General features: G+C 48.7%; 1 protein-coding gene across 20 annotated transcripts in view; it reads right to left on the bottom strand.

Annotated features, from left to right (window-relative positions):
• Positions 1-25574, bottom strand: part of ASCC1 (activating signal cointegrator 1 complex subunit 1) — a 34256-nt gene that overhangs the window by 1829 nt on the left and 6853 nt on the right. For 7 of the 20 annotated variants that reach the window (XM_023930092.2, XM_086899988.1, XM_086899987.1 and 4 more), the window contains 4 exons: positions 21038-21174; positions 18768-18887; positions 14503-14624; positions 12346-12425 (listed from right to left, as the gene is read on the bottom strand). In XM_023930092.2, the coding sequence (XP_023785860.1) occupies positions 12346-12425; positions 14503-14624; positions 18768-18887; positions 21038-21174 (459 nt within the window). Of the gene's footprint in view, positions 1-5536; positions 5675-9281; positions 9684-11945; positions 12158-12345; positions 12426-14502; positions 14625-18767; positions 18888-21037; positions 21175-25574 lie in introns of those variants that run through there. The other 13 variants (XM_086899998.1, XM_086899983.1, XM_086899985.1 and 10 more) reach the window with 4 other exon arrangements.

The raw sequence follows: 25574 nt of genomic DNA, 5'->3' as shown, positions 1-25574 counted from the left end.
GGGACAAAGAGGAATGGCTTCCCACTGCCAGAGGATTCAGATATTGGGAAGAATATTGAGGTGGTGAGGCCCTGGCACAGGGTGCCCAGAGAAGCTGTGGCTGCCCTGTCCCTGGAAGTGTGCAAGGCCAGATTAGATGGGACTCAAAGCACCCTGGTCTAGGGTGTTCCTGCCCATGGCAAGAGGGATGGAACGAGGTGCACTTTAAGATCCTTTCCAACACAAACCATTCCAGGATTCCGTGAAGAAAACAAATTAAATGCTGGGATGTGCCAGACCCCATCACCAGCGCTAGAAGTCAAACTTTTCCACAAAATAACCAGAAGAAGAGTTTTGTTTATGTTACTGCTGCACACCACAACCTGTTTTTCCTACTAAACTCATGTACTTCAAAGCCAAAATTAGTTAATGAGAAAAACCCTGAGCCCTGCTTGCCTCAGGCACATCACAGCAGAAGGATGACTGGGAAGCCCCAGAGGACACTGCCCAGGTCAAGGGCCCTCCATTTGTCCACTGCTAAAAGTGCAGCAAAGCCATTGTACCAAAGCACTTTGTATTCCCTTGGCTTTTATAAGACTCACCACCTCCCGTGTGTTCGAGCAGCTGTGTGTTTCCCAGGGAGGAACGCTGCTAGAACTATTGATTTTTGGTAATGTGGCTGTACTTTCTGAGAGTAAACATGCTACAAGATTTAGAGGACAACCACAGACACTTTTCTCTGCTCTTGTTTCAGGCCGGCTTCTCACCGACGCTCCTGTGCTCCCCCTGAGGCTTCCCACAGCAGAAGCCACCGGACTCCAGGCACGGAGATCACTGCATATCTGAGACCTGCCTCAGGCAGTGTGGAGAGAAGACCCTCAAACATCATCCCCCAAGACCTCTGAGACACCAGGAATCCTCCAAGACCTCTGAGACACCAGGAAGTGGCTTCCCATCACGAAAGCATCCTGCACTCCGGTCCCTGGGGACTCGGGAAGAGACTGAAGAGAGCCAAGCCTCTGCTTTTGACTTTCACTTCTATTTATCTTGAGGAGAAGCCAAGCAGAGCCAAGAAAGATATTTATAACTCCCCCCTCTCCTCAGCCACCACGGAAACGCTCTGGTTTCGGAGGAGCCCTGGAGCACAGCTGATGAAATGCCTCCTGGGAAAGCATCTTGGCGTTTTTTCATTCCGCACCAGGAAAGAAGGTACCTGGAGGTTCCTGCCCTTCAGAAGCAACTGAAGATTGGCAGATTCCCCTTCCCATCCTTTCCTACAGCTGCCAAGGGCCCACTTTGCCCTGAAAAGGCTGCAGGGAACACGAGGAGACGTGGATCAGGAGCAGTCAGGAGGGAGGCAGGGGAGGAGAAATGCAATTGCCCGCAGAGCCGTGTCATTTGATTGGAGTGGGACGCGAGGCTCAGCAAAAGCACAGTAATTCTATAAATCCAAACACGCCAAAGGATTTATGTCCTCGATGCCCAAGGAATAAATAAGAGGATGGAGGTTAGGATTTTTTTTTAGAAGTATTATAAATGAGAATGAACCTGATGGAGGTAAAGGTCAGCTTACAGAATCAACACCACGCATGCAGTGCAAGCTACTAACTCCCATCAAGGGAATAGCACTTAGAGGACTAAGTGCCCTCTGTCTCCCTGCTGCCTTCCCAAATTGAATTAGAATAGAATAAGGAAAGAGCACTGTTAACTTTTAACCCCAAACCCAGCACCTCCAAGAAAATGCTCCAGGGATATGTCCTGCCTTACAAGCCACAGCCAAAGGTTGGGAAACACTCAGTGAGGATGCCTGCAACTCCCACGGGGACAGAGCAGGTGCCTGGAGAGTGGCAGAGCAGCATCCCAGGATCTGTGGGGGATGGCAGAGAATACAGCCACACTGCCCAGGCCAAAAGCCATGAGTTCCCAAGAGAAGAGAACTGGATGATGGATAACTCACATTTCACAGGTCTGCCTACAAACTACCGTAGGCCCAAGTGCTCCTCTCTCTCCCTCTCCTGTCCTGGGGACTAAGTCCAAGGATACATGATGAAAGGCCTGTGGTAGCTCCCAGAAAGCAAGTTTTCCTCCACTTCTCCTCCCAAAGTCGTTTATCATGAGGCAGGAAAAGCCAGCAACACCACTGTCATTTCTGACACCACATTTTCTCCCATTTAAGACAATTTTGTTCAGATGCTGGAAACCCTTCTCCCTCTGAGGTCTGTTCCCCTCAGTTACCCACAAATTACCCAGCAGACCTCCCTTGGGATGAGACAACCACTTTCTGAAGGAAGGCAAGAGGTTGGAGACTTGTTCTGAGCGAGATGGAATCACATATCAAACCGCTTGCTCCTTGCAAACCCGCTCGTACAAACTTCAACCCTTAAACCACAACAACTTCCTTATCAAAGGCAGAGCAACAGATCAAACCCAGGATGCCTTTTTGCCACATTTTCTTCCCCTTTTTAAGCCTGTAAAATAGGTTTTGCTGAGGCAAGGAGGAGGATGACTCCTCAATGAAGAAGTTAAAACAGGCGCCTAAATGATGTCGTGTTCCAAAGCGCGGGTGTTTGTCAAGCTGTCCTCCTCGGGGGGCTCGCTTCCCACAGACAACCTTCCTGGAATGAGACAGCACCTCTGTGTTCCAGCCTGGGAACAACAGCAATAAATCACAGCTAATCCACATAAGGACAGCAGCGATGTGTTTCAGCTCGGGTTATGAAGAGCGGAGGTGCCAACGCAAACCGGGGCTTTTAAATCACCCGTCACGGGCTCAACAAGCATGAGAAATATTAATGGATTCGGCTGAAGAAGCACTGGGAAGTGGGAGGACAAAGTAAGTCCACGGAAAGGAAGGGAGTCAGAGGTATTTAAAACTTCCTTCACGTAATCTCTGGCTTGCATTCACGCTGCCTTGGCCTGGATTTTGCCACTACCATCAGGATTATTGATCAGTTTTTAAAGCCTTACGTCGTTTACAGTAGTCAGCCAAAAAAAGACCCATCCTGAATCAATAAAAAGTCCAAGCAGCTCTGCTGAGAACCTCGGATATGCTGAGGGAAAAACAACCCACTGCAATGCCTTCCAATTAAAAATTCCCACTAACAAGGGGATAAAATGGATATACACACACACACACACACACACACCTCCCTGGACTGCAGGGAGTTCTGCTGTGAACTCCAGCCCCAGAAAGCAGTGCCTTAGGACTGGGCTATTATAGATCAACAGCCCAAAATTGTCCCTGGTGACTCAGCGCTGCGGGCGAGCAGCGCCGTGTAATGTCATTATAGCCTGTGACAATCCGCCTCACAAACCCCACTGCCCTCGGCAGGGAGCTGAGGGAGGGTCCTGTTTTCCATATCTGGAACAAACACAGAAATTAACAACTTTGGAGAGGCTGGGAGGAGGACGCTCGTAGCTCCAGGAGCCTATGGCTGTGGATGAGCTCGCTGTCATTCCCTCTGCCCGGTCCATGCTGAGGGTGGGACGCCAGCAATCCCTCCTCTGCCGTCTCTCCTGGGTGGAAGATGTTTATCCACCCCAGGATCTCATGCAGGAAGGGTGTGAACAGGCTGAGCACCACTGGCCTCCATGGTAGAGCACGTGCAGGAGGATCACGCTGACGGACAACCCAGCGCTGGGAATCGGGGTCTGGCAGCCCACGGCAGCGCACGGAGAGCTCCAAGCAGGAGATTAAAGGGAGGCTTTGGAGGAGCTGGAGGCTTTACAGCTTCAGCTGCTCCGCACAAAGTGACAACACTCACCAGCTCGCCCGCCGGCAGCACAGCCCCAGCGCGTCCCGATCGGGAGCAACGAGGGAACAGGCTCGGAAAGCTGGGAGATTTCCGCTGGAAATCAGCATTTTATGGTGCTGTTATCCCTCCAGGGAAGGGGAGGAACAAACAAAATCCCAGGCATCCGCTGACAAGCATGGAGAAAAATTAAGCGGCGTTTCTGAAGAGGTGCCTCAACACAGAGCAACAAAACCTGTTTGTCTGCAGACTTTCTGCGCTCTCCCCTGGAAATTTCTCCATCTCGTAAGGGATGATATATTTGAATTAAAGTTTGTATCCCACAGCTTGGGATGGAAAACACTGGAGAAGAGCAGGGAACAATCACCCTTCCAAATCATCTGGCTAAAGCACAATGCGCAGTTCCCATGCCAGACACAACAGGAAGGCACTGACTGCTTGGCAGAGTGCTGGATTACTGATACCCAGCACCAGGCAAAAAGGACTGATGGGAGGAAGTGGCAAAAACATGGCAAGATTAAAAATCTTAAAAAATTAAATTTTGAAATGTGCAAGTAACACTCAGAAACACTGATGGGCTCTAAGAGAGTGGGCTGAACTCCAGGGAACTCTGTCCATCCGAGTTCCTCTGCATACCCTCCTTTGCTGGCACAAACCACAGACTCCAATCCTGCTTTTGGGATTCCACCTACTTGTTTAATGCACCTCAGTCCTGCAGCCTCCCACACAGACCTGCCAGGACCTCTCCAGAAGGCTGTTATCTCCAAAGCTGCCACAGCTCCCAGGTTGCAGTATGTGCTGGCAGAGCTCTTTTTTCCTCATCCCAAAAAATTCACCAAACTCCATCCCAGTCGTGACCCAAACTCCCCCAAATTACGACAGACAAACCCCAAAACCAAATCACCTGGTGGCTCTCAGAAGATGACAAATAACCAGGCAAATTGTCAAGATCTGGGGACTTTGCTAAATAAGTAGATTCTTCTTCCTTCTATTTTTGACATTCAAAATTTCCTGAAACAATTTGGTGCCAAAAAAAGAAATACCTGATTCCTGTGTTATTCACCCTGGACACCACTCTGCCAATGATTATCTGTCAGAGATTTCATTGTGCTTGGAAGCCTGCCAGGAATAATGCATGAGAAGCATAGGAAAAGCAGGTAGGCAGGCATTCATCCAGAGAGGAGGCTCTTCCCAGCATTCCCAACCTCCTCCTCAAATTAGCAACTGCTTCCTTTCCATGGCTTTTTAAAGAATGGCTGGCTGGGAATTCAATATTTCCAAGGCTGTTCAGGTGTTACAGTCTTGGAAAATGTTGTGCAGAGGGTGGAAGACAGGGAGGAAGGACAGAGAGAGTGGTTGTCACCTGGCTGTCACCACCAGCACAAGGCTGCAGATTGTTCTGTTCTGCAAGTGTGCAGCTGGCTCTGGAGTGTCTCTCCATCCCCAATATAGCATCCAGTCCTTCCACATGGATAATGCAAGGAACAGCCCTTCCCCTCTCCTTTTCTTCCAGCCTCTGGCAAGATATAAAAGGCAGCAGCAGAGACCTTTTCACCTCATCTCCCTTAGGGAGAATAAAGCAGGCAGACTTCAGGAGGGAGAAAATCTTGTGTCATAAAAGCCCCAGTGGCCTCTCTTTTGGGAGATACCCAAGTCAGGGCTATCTCCTCTATGACACAGGAAAATCCCTTACCATTAAATCTCTGGTGCAGTGCCTTGGAAACAACATGACCATCTCTCTCTGGCAAAGTACCACCAATATAAGAAGCAGCAAGTTCACAGAGAAAGCTCCACGGCGCATGATGGGAGGTTTCCTTTATATATTTTTATTTCCTGAGCCAAAGTAAATGCCATGTAAACGCCAAGAAGCTCTTGGTACATTCACAGATGCCATCTCATGGGTGTTCTGCATGCATTCCATGTAGGACTCACGAAGTGACAAACTGAAGAAAGGATCAGTGAAGGTCATTGGCTCCACCATCCTCCCCTTCTCCAAGGCAGGAGAAGCTTGGTGATGGCAGATCCTAAATTTACATCTCTGCTCCCTCAAAACAATCAGGACCCCCTTTTCCCAGCTCCTCTAGAGCAGTGCTTCCTTATCCTCCCCTTTACAAGGGTTTTCCTAATCCCTTGCTTCAATTTAAGCCCATTATTTATCACTTCATCATCCACTACTGGCAAAAGCATTCCCATGCTTCAAGAGTTTTTCCTATGTGCTGTCCTCCTTCCCTTTACCAGCCTCAAATCAACTCTTTCAGCCCCAGCTTGCAAACATTTTCTACCCTTCCAATTATCTTACTGTTGTCCCCTGGACTCTTTGCACCCATCCATGGTAACCAAAACCTTCAGCTAAGCGTAGTCAGAGGTTTACTTTAAAGACATTTGTCTTTTTATTTTATTTCCACAGACTGACTCAGTCTGGAGCAGCCCCCCACAAGCCAGAGCCTGGCCTGCTGGGCTGGTATTGAGGCATTCTCCATCCTCCCTCCTGGACCTGTCCTTGTTCGCAGCTGCCTGTTTGCTTCTTCCTGATTTCCCAACATTGCTTGGAGCTCTGTTCCCTCCTACTCACCTGTGCAATATTCCTGCCTCTCCCCAGCTGGGTTTCACCTGCAGACCTCAGAGTGTATTTCATGCTGCCCTAACACCCTCCTGACCTCCACAGGTGGGATGAGGACGAGGTTTCTAGCTCTGTGAATATGGAAGCAGCTGATCCTTCTCTGACTGCTGCCATGTGAAACCTCAGCTCTTCATAAAATTGGAGCAAAGCCACCTCAGCTGCCAGAGGGTGATGCAGCAGTGGGGAGGGTGACATTCAGCAATAGTCTAAATTAATCTGTCAGGCTGGATTTTTTTTCAAATAGAACCATTCAGGGCTGGGTGCAGGCCTTTGTTCAGCTGAATTCCCCTCCCTCCAGGATCCCCCCCACTCTCAGAAGCCAAATCTAGTGGTGCTCCTGCCACTGCCACGCTGCAAATCCTTTGCTTTAGCTCACAGTTTTGGGTCTGTTCCCCCCATCACAAATCCATGAAAATTCATGTGCTTCAGGAAATCAAACCCCAGTTGCTATGGTGAAAGGCATTCTGCAAACTAAGAAACAAATACAAGTGGGACATTTGGAGGTTACCAGATTTTTGCACGTCTTTCAGACAAGAATAAAAACCCTTTCAGCAAATTCAAGGATCTGGTAAGACCCTGGACCTACACCTCAAATGTGAGGGATTTACAGTACAACTTAAAGAAATTAATAATCAAACACTGCATTTCTCCACAGAAGCCTCATTCCCACGGCTCCTATTACAGCAAATGCAGCAACAGTTTCTAAGAGCTGGGCTTTGGCTTTGCTGCAGAGATGGCAGGAGGCTTGAGACGCATCCGGGAACACCAGGACAAGGAGCTCCCCTCAGAGTGACCTCTCATTATGCCCATCAAACACCAAGAGGAGGAGTCTAGCTACAGAGCCAGTAAATTAATTCAGACAGACACAGAAAATTATCCAGCAGAAGGGTCATGGCACCTTTGGGATGAACTGCCTACTTTTGCTAATCAGTGGGTTGGGGTTTTTTGCATTTAATCTGCTGGGTCCTTGCCTTCTATTAAGGCGCTGCTGTAATTCAACCCCTGGCAGCTCCACAGAGAAAAGTCATCTTAAGATCGAAGAGGTGACGCTGTCCTGGCTGGCTGGTGGCATAACAGGGATCTGGGAAGTGAGGAGGTGGGATGCTCACCGGGTGGGAGGCAGAGGCACCCACAGAACCTCCAAAAGGCTCAGCTGCTGGCCTGGGTTGGAGTGCAGCGGTGCAGGGACAAGAGGATTCAGAGACTCTCAACAAACCCTCTTCCAGCAGTCACAATTCCTGCTAAAATTAGTCAGAGGGGTGTAGAGCACCTCTGAGAGAAAAAAAAAAGGCTTCTTTTCTTGGTAAGGTCACCAGAGATCTCTGTCATGCAAAAGCAGCACAAACCTTCTGCAGTGTGCTCTCCTCAGTGCAGTGGCTCAGCCTTCCCCCAAAACCTCCAACTCTGCCTCCAAGGCCCAAACACTCCAACAAAGATCTTTTCCCTCCTTTGTCTACTCTCATTTTTCAAATGCCACTTGAGATTTCTGTTTCATCAAATGCAAATAACGTGAATATGGCTTTTTCTCCCTCTGAAGAATATAATTCGCAGGAAAGCATTTTCACAGCAAACCCAATCTAATCTCTTTTTTTTTTTCCCCCCATGATTATACAAACTGATCTCCAGTCTCATCTGCTCAACTGTCACATCCTCCCATCCCACTGTTGCTCTAATTGCTCACTGCTGAGCCCCCTCGATTGTTCCGGTACCTCTTGGTAATGGCAGGAATTCTCCCCTCTGCAAAGTGGCATCACAGCCTTTCATTTCTGCTTTTGATTCTTCTGTAAAAACGAGGTGAGGAAAGCACTGGCTTGTTTCTGAGATACTGATGTTGCACCACGATCTCTTACTCAGTCTCTCCTTGCCCCAGTGGATTTTTTGTTTGGTATTTTTAACTCTAAACTTCCCTAGCAGCCACCTCCTGTTAGGTATTTGTTCCAGCTGTCAGTCCTGCTTTGGATCTACATCTTTACCACCTCGCTGAGGATAACAAGGTGTTCTTACCCTTTCTGAACACCAGGCAGTCTTGATCCTCACCTAACACCAGCTCATTCTTTAGCTCTTTTATTTCACCTCAGCTTAGAAACACGTCAGGAAAAGATTCAGCCTCCTTAAACCCACAAACAAAAATTACACAAAAGGCCTGGGTTCCAATGGCTGCAGAACACGAGACACACTCCTCCATCTGCAAGTGGAGTTGGCCCTACACAGGGGCAGGTGTTCATTTGTTTAGAGCTTGGTGGGCTTGGGGTATTTTGAGGGGTCAGGGGTTTATTCAGGCCAAGGTTTTTCTTTTCCACTGCACCTCTGCATTGCATCAGATGTTTTGAGCTGAACTGCTGCATGGCACAGCCTCTGCACTTCTCCTACCCAGCAGGACAGGCACAGTGACAGGGAACACCACTGGCCAGTAAATGCACTTTCCCCCTGCTCCCAGTGAAAGCAGTTTCAGTGCCATAACTCAGTACACTCTTGCAGGCCTCGAAAGAGAAGGAGCCTCATCAAATGATGCCTTATGTGACCTAGAAGCCCTCCCTGGGCACTCCTGCAGCCCCACTGCTGGACCAGGGCACGCCAGCATGTGTCACCACCTTGGCTGATCCCGTTCCCAGTCTTCCATCCCAGCTTAAAGTCTCCCCTAATGCTGTAAGACATAAGATGTGCAGCTTTCTGCTGCTGTACCTCTGTAGCTGTTCCCGCAATATTTAATCTTGTAAGCTGTTAATGCACGGATCTGTGCTAAGCGGCAGGCTTCAGCTTTTTCTGCACTCAAAATTTGTTTCCTTCTTGTCTGAACGTGGCAAAGGCCATTCATTTACATCTCAGACCTCAACACAAGCCAAAATCCATTCCATTTTGACCCAGTGAGAGCCCAGGTGTTTTTCTTCCTTTCCCTTAAACGTGCAACAGAAATTTTTGGCCAGTTGGGCTTTTTACATTTCTTTTCCTTTTTATTTATTCCCTGCAGCTTTAGTTGTTTTTTTGTTTGGTTTGGGTTTTTTTTTTCCCCTCACTAAACAAAAATAAATAAAAGCCCGGAGGCAGCGCAGCCTCGTCTCCGGAGATGCCGGCAGCTGTCCCGGCCGCCTCCGTGCCAGCGCTGTGCCAGCTGCGGCGCAGGGCACGCGGCCACCGCCAGGACACGGCGGGGAACACGGCAGGGAGCTGCCAACCCGGCCTCTCCTCCAGGCCCAGGGCCTTCCAGCCAGGAATTGCTGCCTCCTCCCTCCGTTCTCTGAGAGATTTCTCCTGACTAGAGCACGGTTTTGCCTAGAAGGAATCTGTATCTCTCCGTATGAAGCGGTCCATGAAGCATCCCCAGCTTTTTGGGACTAGATTAGAGAAGTGCAAAGTCAAAGCTTTGTTGGACATAAATCCATTGGGTCACACAGCCCCTTGGGCTCTCAGCTGCACCTATGCCAGGAAGCCTTTTTTAGGGATATTCTTCAAGACAGAAGTAATTTAAACTCCCAAACGCAAGTTATCCTACAGGATCTATTTTCTGAGCAGTGTGGGAAGGTACCGGCCTGCACAACCATTTATTAGCACAAATAGGAGTGTATGTTTAAACTCTGTGGAACGGGTAGAACAAAGGATTATTAAATAAAATTCCGATTAGTTCAGCTGAAAGCAAAATACCAGCTGGAGCCTGGTGTAGCGCAGGCATGTTATCAGCAAACATGTGCTGCCAGCGCATCTGCACACACACACACACACACACACACACACACACACATACACACACACAACCCTCAGCTCTGACCACGGGGAGCCTCAGCCTGGAGTAGCACAGCCACAGCACTTCCATCGTGCTCCCTGCTCTGACAGCTCCAGTCCTGCCCTGAGCCTCTGTCCCTGCACAATGGGAATGAGAGCGATGAAACCTGAGTTTTCCCACTTACCCTCCTACCAGCAGCCATGCTTTGTTAGCGTTCCAAGTGGGAACACAGCCACTCAGCGCAGTCCCACCGCCTGGAATCACATGCAGGGCACATGGCTCTCCCTCCCACCAGCCTGCCTAACTGCAGCCATATTCATTAACAGCGTTTAGATGCTGGTGCAAAAGTTAACGAAGCCACTCTGCGAGAGGGCAGCCTCCCCGGCACAAGATAAATAATGGATATAAAAGCAGGCTGGGAGGGAACTGGCACGTCCCTGCAAGGTCATGCTGGAATGCATCAGTGGCTCACTGAGGCTGGGCTCCTCCGGTAAGAAGCCTGGAGCTATTTATGACTCATGTAATTAATTAATGCCAACGGGCGTTCTGCTGCAGGCACGTGGGAGACCAAAGGGAAATACGAAGCGGGCAGGTTAGGAAATGTAGTGGAGGTGGGAGAGGAGGATGACATTTCTTGTGGCAAGACATGCTTTGAAGTAATTACCAGCAGTCCAAACAGCCAGCAGCTCTTCTGGCTCTACGTCAGTACAAAATCAATTAGGAGCTTTAAAAATGCATCGGGCTCATATTTCTGAGAGCATCAAGAATAAGAAGGAGCCTCAGAAGAAGAGCAGTTGCACTTCCAAGCACGGCAAGACCCTTCCCCAGGTCCTCAGCCCCCACAAATGGTGTGACCAGCAGAGGGAGCACCGTTAATACCTTCTCAGTCACCAACGGCTTGGGATGAGAGCACGGAGGAAGACGAAGAGTTTAATTTTATGTGTCTTTAAAGCCTGAGGACAAGTTTAACACAGGCAAGAGAAAGCAGAGGCCTGCAGGCACTCGGGGCTCCTGATACACATCTCCTCCCCCTTCCAGAGCTGGCTCTCCCAACACTTGGAGCTATCCAAAACTGCAGATCACATCAAGAAAAGGGACCAGGGCTGTAGCTTCCCTGCTCCAGCTTGCAATACTGCAGTCTCACACTGCACACTCAACACGTGGTGACGCTGAGTCATGACACCATGCTTGCACAGACCGTTTGAGGACAATGAGAGCTTAACCTAATTTTGTCCCTTTGTTTGTCCTCTGCACAGAGATCAATCAGTTCCACTCCCTGCCTTCACATCCCCCTGCATTCACTGCCTGATACATTATTAAAACTGTAAATACAAATAAAGCGCACTCTTCCCCTCCTCTGGGAGGGCTCTGAAGTCCTTCTGGGTTGTCCAGCTCCCACTCAGCCTGTATCCTCTCTCGTCTCTTTGTTGCCAGAATATCTTCTTACCGTTCCCAAATGTATCCATGCATTGTCCTCACTCCCTCTTATCAGAGCAGCCTGCAACAAATCCTCTCAACACAATGAGGATTGCAGATTTGCTTACAAGCCAGTGCTGTTTTCCATTTCTGCTCCTCTGTGTGTCTCTTTTCTCTCTGGACACTTGCAGGGGTCAAGCACCACGGCACCAGTCTGCCACAGCCATCTGGATGAACAGCAGAGGCTGTCTGCAGTCCCAAACCTGGCTGGCAAAGCCTGGGAGTCTGCAGCATGCTTCCCCTTTGAGCCTTACCCAACCTCCAGAGTCTGGGGGATCGTGTTTTCTACCCTCTGATCACTGCCAAAGCCCTCAGATCCTGGTGGGACTCCCTACCACTACCCGCTATTTTTCTGGAGCAAATCAATAGCAGAGATTAAAAACAGCAAGAAAACAGTAAGTGAAATCAGAGTGGGGTTTAGTTTCATAAATATATATGAGTAGAACAAGAGCAACGAAGTGCTTCTTTCTGGTGGGCTGAGAATCAACTCGAGCCTGAGTCTCCAGGGTAAAACAGGAGTGAAGTAAACGACAACACGAACACCCACTTAGCATTCGTGCTTCATATTCCTGCTCTGAGCCTCAGCAGCTTTAGGAATGCTCCTGTTAAATACTGTAATGCTCCCAATTATGAGTGATCTGGACTGTTTATTTTCTAAACAGATTCCCCTCCCCACCCTACCCAGCCCTCAGGAGATCCCATAAGCCTGAGACAAAAGCAGTCTTGAAGAGGTGTTTTGACCTCTTTAGGCTATACAATATCCATAGCTGGCTCCATTTCCCTAATTGTTTCATACTGACCTTGAGGATATTTTGGCCATTAAATGACTCCCTCTCCTTGAAAGATGATTTACCAGTCATTGTGTTGTTTCGTTCTTCAGCTGTAGAGAGAAAAGCCACCACCAGAATGAACTTCAGATGGGAGACCTCTGCATGCTGTACTTCACCCTCCCACTCTGTCCCTCCCCAAAATCAGCTGCCAGCTAATAAACCAATGCAGAAAACCCCACTTCCACTTGAATTTTAGGAGGAAAAGGGCTGGAACTGGTGCCTCCATTGGGATCACTGTTACCTGGAGGAAAGGCCCTAAATCACAGCTACTGCCGTGGTGATTCTGTAGGGCTGACTGCTCAATGCAACACACCTGCTTCTCTCTCTGGCTCGTTTTCATCCCACACCCTGCCATGTCAGCGTGAGAGACAGCTCTTGCGTGGCCTGGAACAGCACCAACTTCCAGGCTGAGCGTGCCAGCACCATGCCAGGCGGGACGCGGACGGCACCGCCACAAACCTCTGCTGCCTGCACCACCCGTGTGGTGTGGATGCTTCTGCGGGGTGGGCACGCAGCCACACACACACAGAGACATTCAGAATAGCAACCCAGGCCTACAGCAGCTGCCAAAAGCCTACGTCTGAGATCCATCTCCCCACAGCACGTCTGGCTTTTTATATAAATCCCCAAGTACATGATCTGCCCGTTCCACGGGACCTTTGCCTCGCTCGGTGAATATATTCAGTATTTCTTTTTCATCTCCATCATTAACTATGAAGTCCCACTCACATCCAGCTTGCTGTTCAAATCCTGTATGGAATACAAAGCGACTTGTATGGCTGCCTGCGGAATGCTGGCGGAATGCTCTCCCCATTGTGTCCGAATGCCTCGCGTGCCTCATGGGGTTGTGCAGGATATAGACTCGGGATGCCAGACCTAACTGCCCGTGTGCCTCCCTCCCATCAGCACTCTGGGATCACATCTTCAGGGCTCGGTTTGAGAGCTGAACCCCATCTTTACAGGGTTTCTATGCCCTGGGTATGTTTGACTTCGGCAGCAGTCAGACCAAAGGCTGCCCAGAAAACGATGACACAAATCACCTGCTGTTACCACAGTCCCCGCAGAGATTCAGAGAGGCAGCAACTAAAGAATTCTTGACACAACCTATTGCAGTACAGGGGCCACTGTGCCAGAGCACGCACGTTTGCACAGGGACAACCAGGCTGTGACACACTGCTCCTCCCCTAAGATGATGCTTTTAGGGCTGCTTTATAAAGTAATGTGATCAGAACGATGCTACAGACAGCCAGAGCAGACAATCTTTTGGCAGAGACAGCAGACGCCATACACTCAAGAATAGCTCGCGTTCAGCTCTGCAGCCGTCTGCATCTGATTTAAGGAGAAAGACAATGGAATTGCTTTCCTGAAGAAATAGGCAATCTCTAAGTTAGCCAAAGAGGATTATGTTTTCATCTTGTTTGAAGGTTAGCACAACACATGGAGTTGTTACCCAGTTTCATTTTAACACTGGGACACAGAGAGCCCAAGATCTCACCTCCATGAGGAACAGCTGAGGTCACTTGTTCTGTTCAGCCTGAAGGAGGCTGAGGGGAGACCTCCCCAGGGTCTGCAGCTTCCTCACAAAGGGCAGTGCAGGAGCAGCTCTGACCTCTGCTCTCTGTGGCCAGGGACAGGACCCAGGGGCATTGCTGGGTCTATGCCAGGGGAGGTTGGATATTGGGAAAAAGCTCTTCCCTCAGAGGGAACACTGAACAGGCTCCCCAGGAAATGGTCAGAGCTCCAAAGCTGCCAGAGCTCCAGGAGTGTTTGGACAATGCTCTCAGACACAGGGTGGGATTGTTGGGGTGTCCTGGGCAGGGCTAGGAGCTGGACTGGATGATCCACGTGAGTCCCTTCCCACCCAGAATATTCTATGATTCTACTTGAACTTGTATTTTTCTCTAGCCCAAATACTATGAGTGCTACTAGGTGACAAGTTTTTGAATCTATGATTCTTGCTCATTGCATTTTAAATTTTCTTCTGGGTTTTATCTGCAGACATCTCCCCCCTCCAGCCCTGTGGGGTAAGAAAAAACCACACTGAAAAAGCAAACAACAAAAGTGTCTGCTGAGGAATGGGATTACTTTAAATGCATTTAGCAGCAAGGATGAAGGCTCTGTACGTACTTGGATCTTTCCTGAAGAGAGTGTTCATGACTGTGGCATGCAGCTTCACCCTATCCCATTCTTTAAGCATCAGGCCAGAGGCCACAAACCGCTCCACCAGCTGATCAGCGACCATCTGCAATCTGGGAAGGCACCAAGAGAAAGAACAGAGCCATGTAAAACAAGGAGCCTCTGCATCATCAGCTTTTGGCTTTTCAGCCAGGAGGGCAGCAAGTGTGAAATGAAGTCTCTGCATGCACACAGGAAAGGGAGCTAGCTAGTCCCTGATGGAAAGCGAGCAGAGGCATCAGGATTCAGCTCTAATGCAAAAAGTTCTGACTGTTGCGCAAAGCTTCCTCTGTGATCGCTTCTGCTGCAAATATTCCACGAGGAAGGGCAGATTTAGCACAGCAGAGAGCTTGCTCACAGTGACAGATGTTACTGGGAGCTGAAGGATGCATCTTTCTACTGCCAGGAAACACAATGTGACTCTCCTTGCAAATGCTAAAATCTGCACACCCGCAGGGGCTTGGGCACCTTGACTCCCAGAGGATCTGCTCAGGGATTGCTGCAGCCTGGATCCTCTCTGTCCCAGAAAAGCAACCCAGTCACTGGGCTTGCTTTCTGGGAGAGCCCAGAATGTGGTGACAGGGGGTGCACAAACCCAGTCAGCACATTCTGGTGAACAGTCCAGCTTTGGAGCTACTGAGCAAGCAAAATCCAGTCCTTAATAAGGACTTATTCCCACCTTTGTGTCTGGCCTTGACTGTCAGGATCTGAGGGCAGACCCATCCTAGGACAGATAGCAGGAGCAGGGATCAGAGCAATGTACTCATGTCTAAGGAGCTGAAGGAACTTCCAGGCTGCTGCTGTGACACAAATATTTCTGCCTCATTCTTACCAAAGGCAGTGAGGATATGCCAGAATGAGAGCTTCCCATCTCCAAAACAAAAAAAGCCAGGGGGTATTAAGTCTATACAGGAGAAACTGAGCTTCTCTCAGCACGTCCCAGGGATCAGAGAGCTTTCTGCTCCGTGAGAGTTGCTCCATGTTGGTGTCTCAGCTGTGGCAGTGTGGCCCATCCCCAGAGCCTGGGGCTGCCACGCTCTGGATGCCAGCTCTGACCCCACTGCTGGCTTTGGACTGCCCCTCACGGGCTGCCAGCCCCCATGTGACCATTTCAAGACTCTCAAACAACCAATTGTCATGGCTTTCTACTATTTTCTGGCTTTACTTCAGTGATTTTTAAAATTAGCAATGACAAAGATTAAATGAATATCATTACAGACAATACTAAAACAAATTAACAGAGAATAGCTCAAGTGAAAATAGTGCTTTATTACGTTATAAAGTTAATCAAGGAAATAAAACAAATTAGAATGAATTATAATGGAAATTATTTGCCATGTGGGAGGCATCAGAGCATGATCCCTCTTTCAGTCTGAGCCATTATATGTGCAGAAGGGCTTGCCAACCCCTAATTCTGTCTGCAGTTATGCAAGCTAAGTCAGGATAAATCAAATCTCCTGCTTTACAGCTTAAGCTGATCAAGATCATCCAAAGATCAGGAAGGAACTCCACCCCTCAGCCATGCCAGGAACTACACAGAGCTAACAGGACATCTTGCATGAGACAGGAAGGCACACACCTCTCTCCAGCACAGGCTGCAGCAGTCTGATCCAGCACAGGAAGCCATGTGGCTCCTACTCTCCTCTAGTACTGGCCTTGCAGCTCAGAAACTGCTTTCCCATTTCCCTAAGCAAGGCACTGCAGGTTTCAGCAGGTTCAAGGAGCTGTTCTGCAATGATCTGTGTCCCAGGCCAGAAGACAAAGCAAGGTTTTCTAAAGAGATCACCATTTGTCCCCTCTTTATAATCACTGCTAGTCCAACACAGTGCCTGCTGGAATCTCAAAGGCATGAAAAGCTGCTCTCCATCAACACAAAAATATCTTTTTTTTTTCCCCTCTGCAAAGCTAAATGTTTTTTCTGGATGCTTGCTAATAGATAAGGAACTATATAAGGGGAGAAATGCCAGATGAATGATATCAGGAGAAGGTGCTTCACCCAGATGGTGGTGGGGCACTGAGCAGGGAATTGTCACTGGCCCCAAGGCTGCCAGAGCTCCAGGAGCATTTGGACAACACTCTCAGGGATAGAGTGGTGTTGTTGGCGTGTCCTGGCCAGAGCAAGGAGTTGGTCCCTTCCAACTCAGTCTATTCTGTGATTCTGTGAATTAATTTGCAGGTGAGGGCAGGACCAGCCTGAACCAAGGATTGAAACTTCAAATTACTTGGCCCTCCCTGAGCCTGCTGCTATGCAAAAAGCAAAACAGGTGCTGTGGAAGAGAAGCCTAGCAGTTTCCAGGTGCCATGCTAAGCACAAGGTCTGGCTTTGGTCAAAACCTCAGCTAACAGATCTCTGTCAAGGAGAGTGGAGACACCAGTCCTTTCCGGGGGGGGTGGTGAGTGCTGTTTTCAGTTTCAAGGCAAGGTGGATTTGAAGACCTCACTTCTCTCCCCTGCCCAAAGCAGCTCTGCCACCCCTGATGCACATCAGCACTTCCCCCAGAATTATACCTAAGTGGGTTCTCACCGCTCAGGATACAGCTGGCATCTGAAACAGAGCACGGTGAAAGTACCAACAATTCAAGCTGTCCCCAGAGGCACGCAGACATCACTGTCAACTGAGGCCCTGCTTATGCTCTACACCATTCCTCTCCCAGCTCCTCAGGCCACAGACTTATTTTCAGATGCAACCAGACTGGCAAGCACTGCACCTCAGAGAGAGCCAGACTCGGGAGAAGAGACCCAGACCTCAGCTCCCAGAGCTGATATTTTAGATGCTCTCTACAACAAAACCTACTGAAGGGCATTTGGGTCATCCAGTGTCTGTCTCCATCTCATCTTTCCAAGTGCTTCTGCCCTCTTTCTCCCTGTGCTCTCTCTCCTGGCTGATCTCTGCCTTGCCCTGGTTCTCTACCCACCCCGCTTGTTTTTATCTCACCTCTTTCAGGGTAGGACAGACTTCAAAGTGGAAGAGCCAAGAAAAGGGAAATACTTCAATTTCTACTGCCTCTCAGCAGTTCTTACATTTTTCATTTTCCCACTCATTTCCTTATCCCACTTCCGATCTCTTACTTCAACACAGCCTTCAAAGTGTGGTTTTAAGCAGGGCCTCCCCCCTCCATCTCCTCAGCCCTCAGGGAAAGGATATGCCAGAACATATCCCTTCTTCCCTGAGCCAGTCCTTGCTCACAGCCTCCCTCCTCCAGCTGCACTGCTCCGTGCTCCTCTGCTAGCTCCTGCTGTCCTCTAGCAATGGGCACAGACAACAAAAGGGCAGTGCTGTCAGGCAAAGAGAAGGCTGAGGCTCAGAGACAGGAGGTAAAGCTCTTTTGGCTACTCCCTTTCCCTGTTTCTGGCAACCAGCAGCACGGAGTACAGCAGCTCTTATGTTAATCATAGAATCTACAATGGTTTGTGTTGGAAGAGGTGTTAAAGATCATCTGGTGCCAAACCCTGCCATGGGCAGAGACACCTTCCACTAGACCAGGGTGCTCCAAGCCCCATCTGTGTTTCCTCATTCTTCTGGAAAGCACCAAGAGAAAAGATGGTGCTGCCACTGGTGACGTAGTCCTTGCCAAAAACAAGATGAAGGAAGGTTGTCCAGACATTGCCACATCCTGGGCAGTGCTGTTTGTAGAGCTGCAGCCATCAGCCACAGTGGTGAGCAGCACAAACACTCAAGATGTCACCAACCAGCCTTCGAGATTTTGCAGCAGCAGCTCCAAAAGACATTTCACACCCAGCACCCGTTCCAGGCTGCTACAGACACACAAACCAGTCAAAAAGTCCTGTAATCAGGTCATGCTCTTCTGAGGACCTCCTGGGCTAACTGGCTTTTAAGAATAATTAAGTGCTGCAGAATACACCAGGCTGTCCAGATTAATCTGGATTGCAGGTTGAAGAACTAGACAGTAGAGGCCAAATCATCCTGCCTTCTAAGTCATCTCAGGAGTATCTCCTTGGCCATCTTATCCCCGTGTGAGCCGTGACTCCATTATTCAACCTGACAGCCTGCTGCAGAAACAAACGACATCCTTCAGCTGCACCACCAGTGACTGATTTAAAGAGCAAACACATCACTGCCTTAACAGGTTCAGGAAGCAAGGATGACTTCATCTTTGTGACTGCTGGCCTGAGGACTGCCAGCAGCACCCACCAGCTCCACAGGGTTTCCCTGGCACTCTGGGGAGGAATGAAAGACAGGAGCATGGGGAACTCACCTGTCTGAGCCATCCTTCATGTGGACTTTGGCGTAAAGGACGTCTGTCATGGCAGGGTCATCGTTCATGTACTCCACTCCTGCCACCTCCACAGTCAGGGGCTGGCCTCCAGTAATTTGGCTAAAACCCAAGAAATCTCTAATGTTAAAAAGTAAAACATCACACCAGCTCTTGAAATGCAACACAGAGTGCTCTTCGTGCACACACCAAATATTTGGGTTTGCTATGGGAATGAGATTAGATACTCTCCTTGCCATAGTGAGACGGCAAAATTTGACTAATTGCATGTTAAGTGGGACTTAAATGTTATACAGAGTCTATGGGGCAGTGAACTCCACTCAGGAGCTCTTTTCTGTCCCCTATTTTTCAGCTTGTTTGCACTAAAAAAACCCAAACTCAAAAAGTCTCCCAAATTCCTAAAACTCAAAAGGCGATGGCTGCTATTGCCTTATCACCCCAAGTGGTAAAATAATTTAAATTCATACATTTGGTGTTTCAGACACACATTAAGTCAATTTGTCAGTGGTCACAGGCCACCTCAACATGAAGATCTGCACATCCACATGCCAAAAAACCCACCAGAAGTAAATGATTCAAGTTCTCATTGCAGAGAGGCTTCTGCCTCCCTGTGAAAAGACCAACCATAAAGTCTCCAGCTCTCTGATTTTTGCTGGGAAAGGTACTCGATACAGAACACAGCTCTGGGTGCAACATCCAACCAGTAAACAGAGCTGGTTTAAAATCAGCTCCAGCTCTTCATGCAGGATATAATATGCACTCCCACACCTGCAAACGCTCTGTAGAGTGTATCTGCTTCCCAACATGCCGCCTCCTTGCCTTTCCCAGCAGAGCATCCCAGGAGGCTGGGATGAGAGTAAGTGATGCCTCCTTTAACACCAAGGCTCGTGGAAAGAACAGGGATTGTCTGGGCAGGCAGATGTAACAAACACCACGAGCTGAGTTAGCAAGGTGAGTGTGACATTGCCCTGACCTTGCTCGCTTCTGTTCAGCTTTGGAGGTTCTCAGCAAAGATTCCCAAGAGAAATAAGCAGAGTGTAATTTCCCTTCCCAGTATAGTTACTGGGAGGGAAACAGCACAAATGTATTATGGACATCACACTAACAGCACTAAAGGTCATGTATTTTAAAAAGGGTCAAAAAGGTAACAGCTACCTTCACAGGTCACTGCCTGCACTTTAGAAAAGGAAATGAAAGCTAATGCAGGTTTATGTAGGTGGAAGGGAGATTAATTAATTTTCCAAGCATATTTACTTGGGTGTGGAAGGGGAAATAAACTAAAGGTTACCTTCAAGTGTTGATTCTCCCTTCACTAAAGGAAATAGGGAGCAATGATTTTCTCGGCATCAGTTCAATCCACTTATGAGGAAGCTGGCACTTTCCAAATATTGCATTCAGAGCCTCCCCCTGGAAACACACTTGTATTTCTGTTCAACAGCTGAACTGGAGCCATCCTTTTAAAGGCAGAGGTATGAATTCTGGCTGTGCATTAATTCCCACAGATATTAGCTGGCACAGCGTGGCCAATTCTTCATGCACCGAGGCAACAAATAAATGAATGCAAAGGATCTGTGCTCTGTGTGCAAAGGCTTTGCAGAAATAAATAAATAAACCACTCCCTCAGGCCATCTTCAATTACTAAGCTGACCAGAGATAAGCTAATTACGGTGTCACTGGACCACATTTGCAGCTAAAGCCCCAACATCTGCAGCTTGGTGTTAAGAGGCAGCGAGGCAGGCGCGCTCCCAGAGCAGCACGGACCGTTTCAGGCTGATTACTCACAAGGCTCCTGATGGCTCCCCTGCACGCAGCTCCCCTCGTCCAGGAATGCGTGTCAAGGACACCTCAGCATCTGCTCTGAGGCAGGAGGGAAGTGCCAGAGCTCACTGCAGGCAGTGTGCAAAGGTAAGGGAGCTCAGCCCTCCCTCTGCAGCAGGCAGGGGACAGCGGCTAAGACTGCTCACGCACAAAGAACGGGGACGTGTGTGAGGAAGGGAAGTGAGCAGAGCAGGTTTTCAGGGAATGCTGAGGGTCTGAGCTGAGCTATAGATGGCTCAGCCTATAGTAAGACTCTCTGTGGCTGCTCAGTGATTTCTACTGCCACATTTGAAAAATGTCAGCCTTCTTTTTAAATTTCTAGAGTTCAGAGAGACTACTGAGCTGCTCTTCTCTTCGCTGCTCCTTGTCAGGACAGAGTGCTGCTTTCCCCTCTCTGCAGGCCTTGGTGATGACACCCCTTTCCCACCACTTACTCCACAAAGTCCTCTTTGCATCGCTGCAGGAGGTCACACGCTTTCTGGATCTCTTGTTCGTTCAGGAGCACCAGCGTCCCAAGAGTCAGGTGAAGCTTGGCAGGGTTCTGGAACAGGCTGCTGCTGACCCCGTGATCCTACAAATCAATCCATCACACAGAGGTGTCTTAGCTCATCCACACACACCCTGCTCCACCACAGGGATAAAGAGTACAGAAAACAGGTACCGAGTCACTGGCATCAACCCTTTTATCTCTGGTCAGGTTGGTGATGACTCAAAGTTGAAAATTTCTCAAGCCTTGTGAGGAAGCAAGCTCAGCCTGGCAGGTGAGGTGCTGTCCCACCACAGCCCCCTGCCTGCTTTTTCATCAGAGCTGCTGAACAGCAGCCTGGAAAATCATTATAGCAGGCTTGAACTCAGGACCCAGGACCTGCAACACTCACTCATATGGGGGTTTTTTTGGGAGGAGACTTCCACAGCTGCCAACACAGCATCTGTTGCCAGCAATGAACTCAACGCAAGCCAGCTCAGATTTAAAACTTAAGTCCATTTCTTGTGCAATAAAGCTGAGACCAGCTGTAGTGACAAGCTCTAAATGGTCTCTAAATCCTGTCTAAACACAGGTTGCACCTCACAACAGAAGCACAGCTAATACCAGCTCTGATAATTATATTTTTCTTCTTCCCATATGCCCTATAGTTTGCAGAGATGAATTAAAGTTTAAATTCCCTTTATAAGAATAGCTGTGTGTTGTTGCTGGGGAGGAACTGTTCCCAGGTGGAGCAGTGGTTGCATCCAGCTTTAAGAAATATGCTATTCTGTTCTAGGATACTCATAAAAATACCTCAGGGATGGTTAACACACCCATATTAAAACAATTATTTCCACTTAGTGGCCACTTCCCATCAGCGCATTAAATAACCTCCAATTTTAACTCCAGAAGAAGCCAACCTGCCAGGCCATGGAAACCTTTCTGCATCTGAAAAGAGTGCACCAGCTGAGAGCAATAGCTTTGAAGTTCCTACTGTGCTCCAGAGTTTGAAATAAAACCTTTCAGACGTTTAAATGCTGCAGTATCTCAGGCCGTCAAGAGCTTAATGCCCCACATCTCACTCAGCATTTTTCATGCCTAATGACCACATGCAGACCCTTCTTTACAGCACAGCTTATGGGCTGGACTAAGGACAAGGCAGCCTGCAAAACAGAGGTCAGGGCCTTGCTCCAGCAGCCACAGCCTGGCAAAAACCAGGCCTGGCCCCATCTCACTTCTCCCTACCTTCCCCTCCCTGCAGTAAAAGCTTTGTGGCTTCCTTTAATTCAAGCTGCTGCTCACATGCATGACAGGACACGATTTCTCTCCGTCAGCCTTTTTTCTCCAGCGATATCCACAGTCAGAGAATATTTGGCCCATCACAAAACAACAGCTTGGGTAACAGAAACTGGGAGAAGGTTTGATTTAACCTTGCCACAGACAACCGGCCGAGGTCACCCCCATGGAGTGCACAGATGAGGTACAGGAACACAGCCCTTTGCAGGTCAGAAAGCCAAAGCCCTGCCCTCATTTTCTGCCCCAGCACAACTTGTGCTGTAAACATGACCCTGCCCCAAAAGCAGCATTTTCCCCCGAGGTTTTCAACACCTGAGCTGAGGTGCTGAGAGTTGACAAACGATGGCACGCCACCTCCACGAGCCATGTTACTGCTGCTGGGGAGTTTAGCAGGCAAGAGCAGTGCACAGCAAGCAGGCCAAGACCTAGATAATCCTCCTGGTTTACTCCCTAGTATTTCAGGCAGCTCTTCAAAACCCTGCTTACACTCCCTACTCCTTCACAGGCCGGCAGATCCCACTTCTCCCACACATAAAAGAGATTGCTACGTCAGAGGTGGCTCTCCCTGGAACAGCCAATGTTTCTGAGAGTGTCTCAGCAGCCTTTCCTGGCTGGATACTGCTCACCAGGATGCAAAAAGGCTGGAACTCAATTATTCTAATCCCAGATCATGATGTGAGATCATCAATCACTGAGCCACCTCATGGGAATCTGCCCTATTGTCCCTCCAAAAATTCAAATCTGGGCTCTTTAAGATGTATTGAGAAGCAGGAAGAATAATCCCTTTATGCACTGTCCATATGTGATGACTGTCCTTTTTAGCCTATGCCTCTTCCTTTAGAAGGACCACAAGAGAATGTTTTATCTGGGGTCTCCAACTCCTTGCAAAGCCCAAGCATGCTGTCCCTCCAAATCTAAGACCCTGTAGTAGGGAAGCCATAAACTACAACACACTTCAGCCCTTCTACATGAAAAGGCAAGGGATCAAGCTCCTTAGCTCTTCTGCCCTGGTTGTGTCCTCTCTGCTGTTTTAAGAGCTCCCAATGTTTGCAGACAGCTTCATGTTTTTCAGGATTTTTTTTCCTTAAGAGCAGGATACTGCATGCCAGTTACGTGCCCTCTGCCACCCTGATTCACAAAGGAGCGAGCCAGGAAAACAGCATTTGCACAGGATTGACTGAAGAGCTACAGGCTCAAAAAACCCTCCCCCTTTCTGTCCCTTCTGCTCTGAGATACAAGGCCTCATTAGCAATGTTTGATATTTACAGGTTGCCATATATTACAGTTTCTTTTCCCTGCTACATCTGCAGCCCCTTCAGCCTGCAAACGTTGCGTTTGCACAGCTCTCAAAGACCCAACTGTGATTTTTTCACAGCAATGTTATTGCAAATCTCTTCCCTTTTCCACCTGCATGCTCAGACAGACGTCTCAGTTCTCCTCACTCTGACACCTACATGACTGTGAGAGGAGACTTCCAAGGTCATCCAGTCTTCTGGACCTCCCACTGCACCACAGCACTGATGAGCCTGTCCAGGTGAGCCACGTCCCCGTATTTAGATTAAATTAAGCTAAAAGAGCCTCCCCTCAGCCCTGCTTCATTTGCCTGGCAGCCCTGCCTGTACAGCATGAACAACACCTGAAGCGTTCTGTATTTCAGCACAGGGTTTATCTTCTAAAAGCTTTTAAAGACACACACACACAAAAAACTTAGAAAGCATATACCCACCAACATAATGCTATAAAATATAAATGAATGGTTGTCATGGTAACTGCTTCAGAGAGAAATAGAGTCCCTCACAAATGCTCAATGGCCAGAAGAGATCCTCACACACACACAACATACAAACACACACACACACCTGGTCCTTTCCCTTCCTTACCATTATTACCCCTCATTCAAAGGCTGAAGTTTACCCAATCCTGCAATGTTTTGCACTAGGCAGAGAAACGCCCCACTTCTGTCACTGAAACCTATTCAGATTTCCTCAAGTATTCCGAGAAATCCCATTGCTTTGGACAAATCTATAAGCTCTTTTATTGCTCTGCGAGGCACAGTTTTGAATTACTGTTTTTCATTACTGATGTGCTTTCTAGCAGACCCTGCTGTGAGATAAAGTGGTATTAGAGTGGCATTACCGGCTGGAGGAGTGATTGAGAGACACACGGGGCTGCACTGTACTCCTCCAGCTAACAGGAAGCAATAAATATATCTGGAAACCCTTTTGCTAATACCAGGAGAAGGGAAGGGCAGAAAAATAAAGCACTATATATTCCTAGGCTACACATATGCAACCCTCTGAATACCTGTTACTGAGTTCTAAGTTTCAAAGTGAAAATTTAAACTCTGGAGCTGATGTAAGCGGTGCCAGGAACATTTCAGGCCTTTACAGGACTTGGAGCTGTCCAGACACAGAACAAAAACTGCAGAACAGACAGAAGATCAGGCGGGAGGAGGAAAATGAAAGTGGCCTGGTCTCAGCACTTCTCTGACCAAAGCTGGATTGCTGCAGTTTTCTGAGACAAGGAGAGTGTGAAGGTTTGCAGATGTTCCAGGCAGCTCCTTCCAAATGTGACTGACAACAGTTGGGGAATGCACAAAGTCTTTGAACACATTTTTAAGAGGATGGCAGACAACCCCCATCCAGAGATGCAAACTGACATTTAAGAGTGAGCAAGAGAGAAACAATGTGACAGACAAGATGAGGAGGGGTTTGGAGAGCAAGCAGGATCACCAGAGGAGACTGGGCCAATGGAGGGGTGCAGAGATGCAACCCACCCAGAAGGCAGGAAAAATGAGTGCTCTGCAAGGAGAAGGGCTGGTCCTGTGTCTGTCTGTTGTGCTGCAGAATTAAAAACACTGGAGGAGAGTGCCAGCAACAGCACTGCCTGCAAAGATGGATAAAACACACATCGTAGAGATGTGATGCTGAAAGGACTTAGAAAGGACCTTGGAAGACTCAGCCAACACCAGGGCAGCCTGGAAGCCAGAAGCCAGCAAGTGTTATGGGATAGACTGAGGTTACTGCAGCAGGCAAGGCCATAGGAAGGGACTACAGAGCTCCACGGGACCTGCTGGCAGACAGCTAGAGGAGGAGGAAGAGGAGCAGAAGGATCAAATATAGAGTCCAGGATGCCAAGCCTTCAGGCAGAGCAGGGCCAGATCTCCAGGGAAGGCCAAGTGAAAGGACTGTAGCAGCCATAAGCCCAGG

Source organism: Cyanistes caeruleus, chromosome 8, assembly GCF_971803275.1.
Source record: "Cyanistes caeruleus chromosome 8, bCyaCae1.hap1.1, whole genome shotgun sequence".
Lineage (NCBI taxonomy): Eukaryota > Metazoa > Chordata > Aves > Passeriformes > Paridae > Cyanistes > Cyanistes caeruleus.
This window is presented reverse-complemented; position numbering and strand designations above follow the sequence as displayed.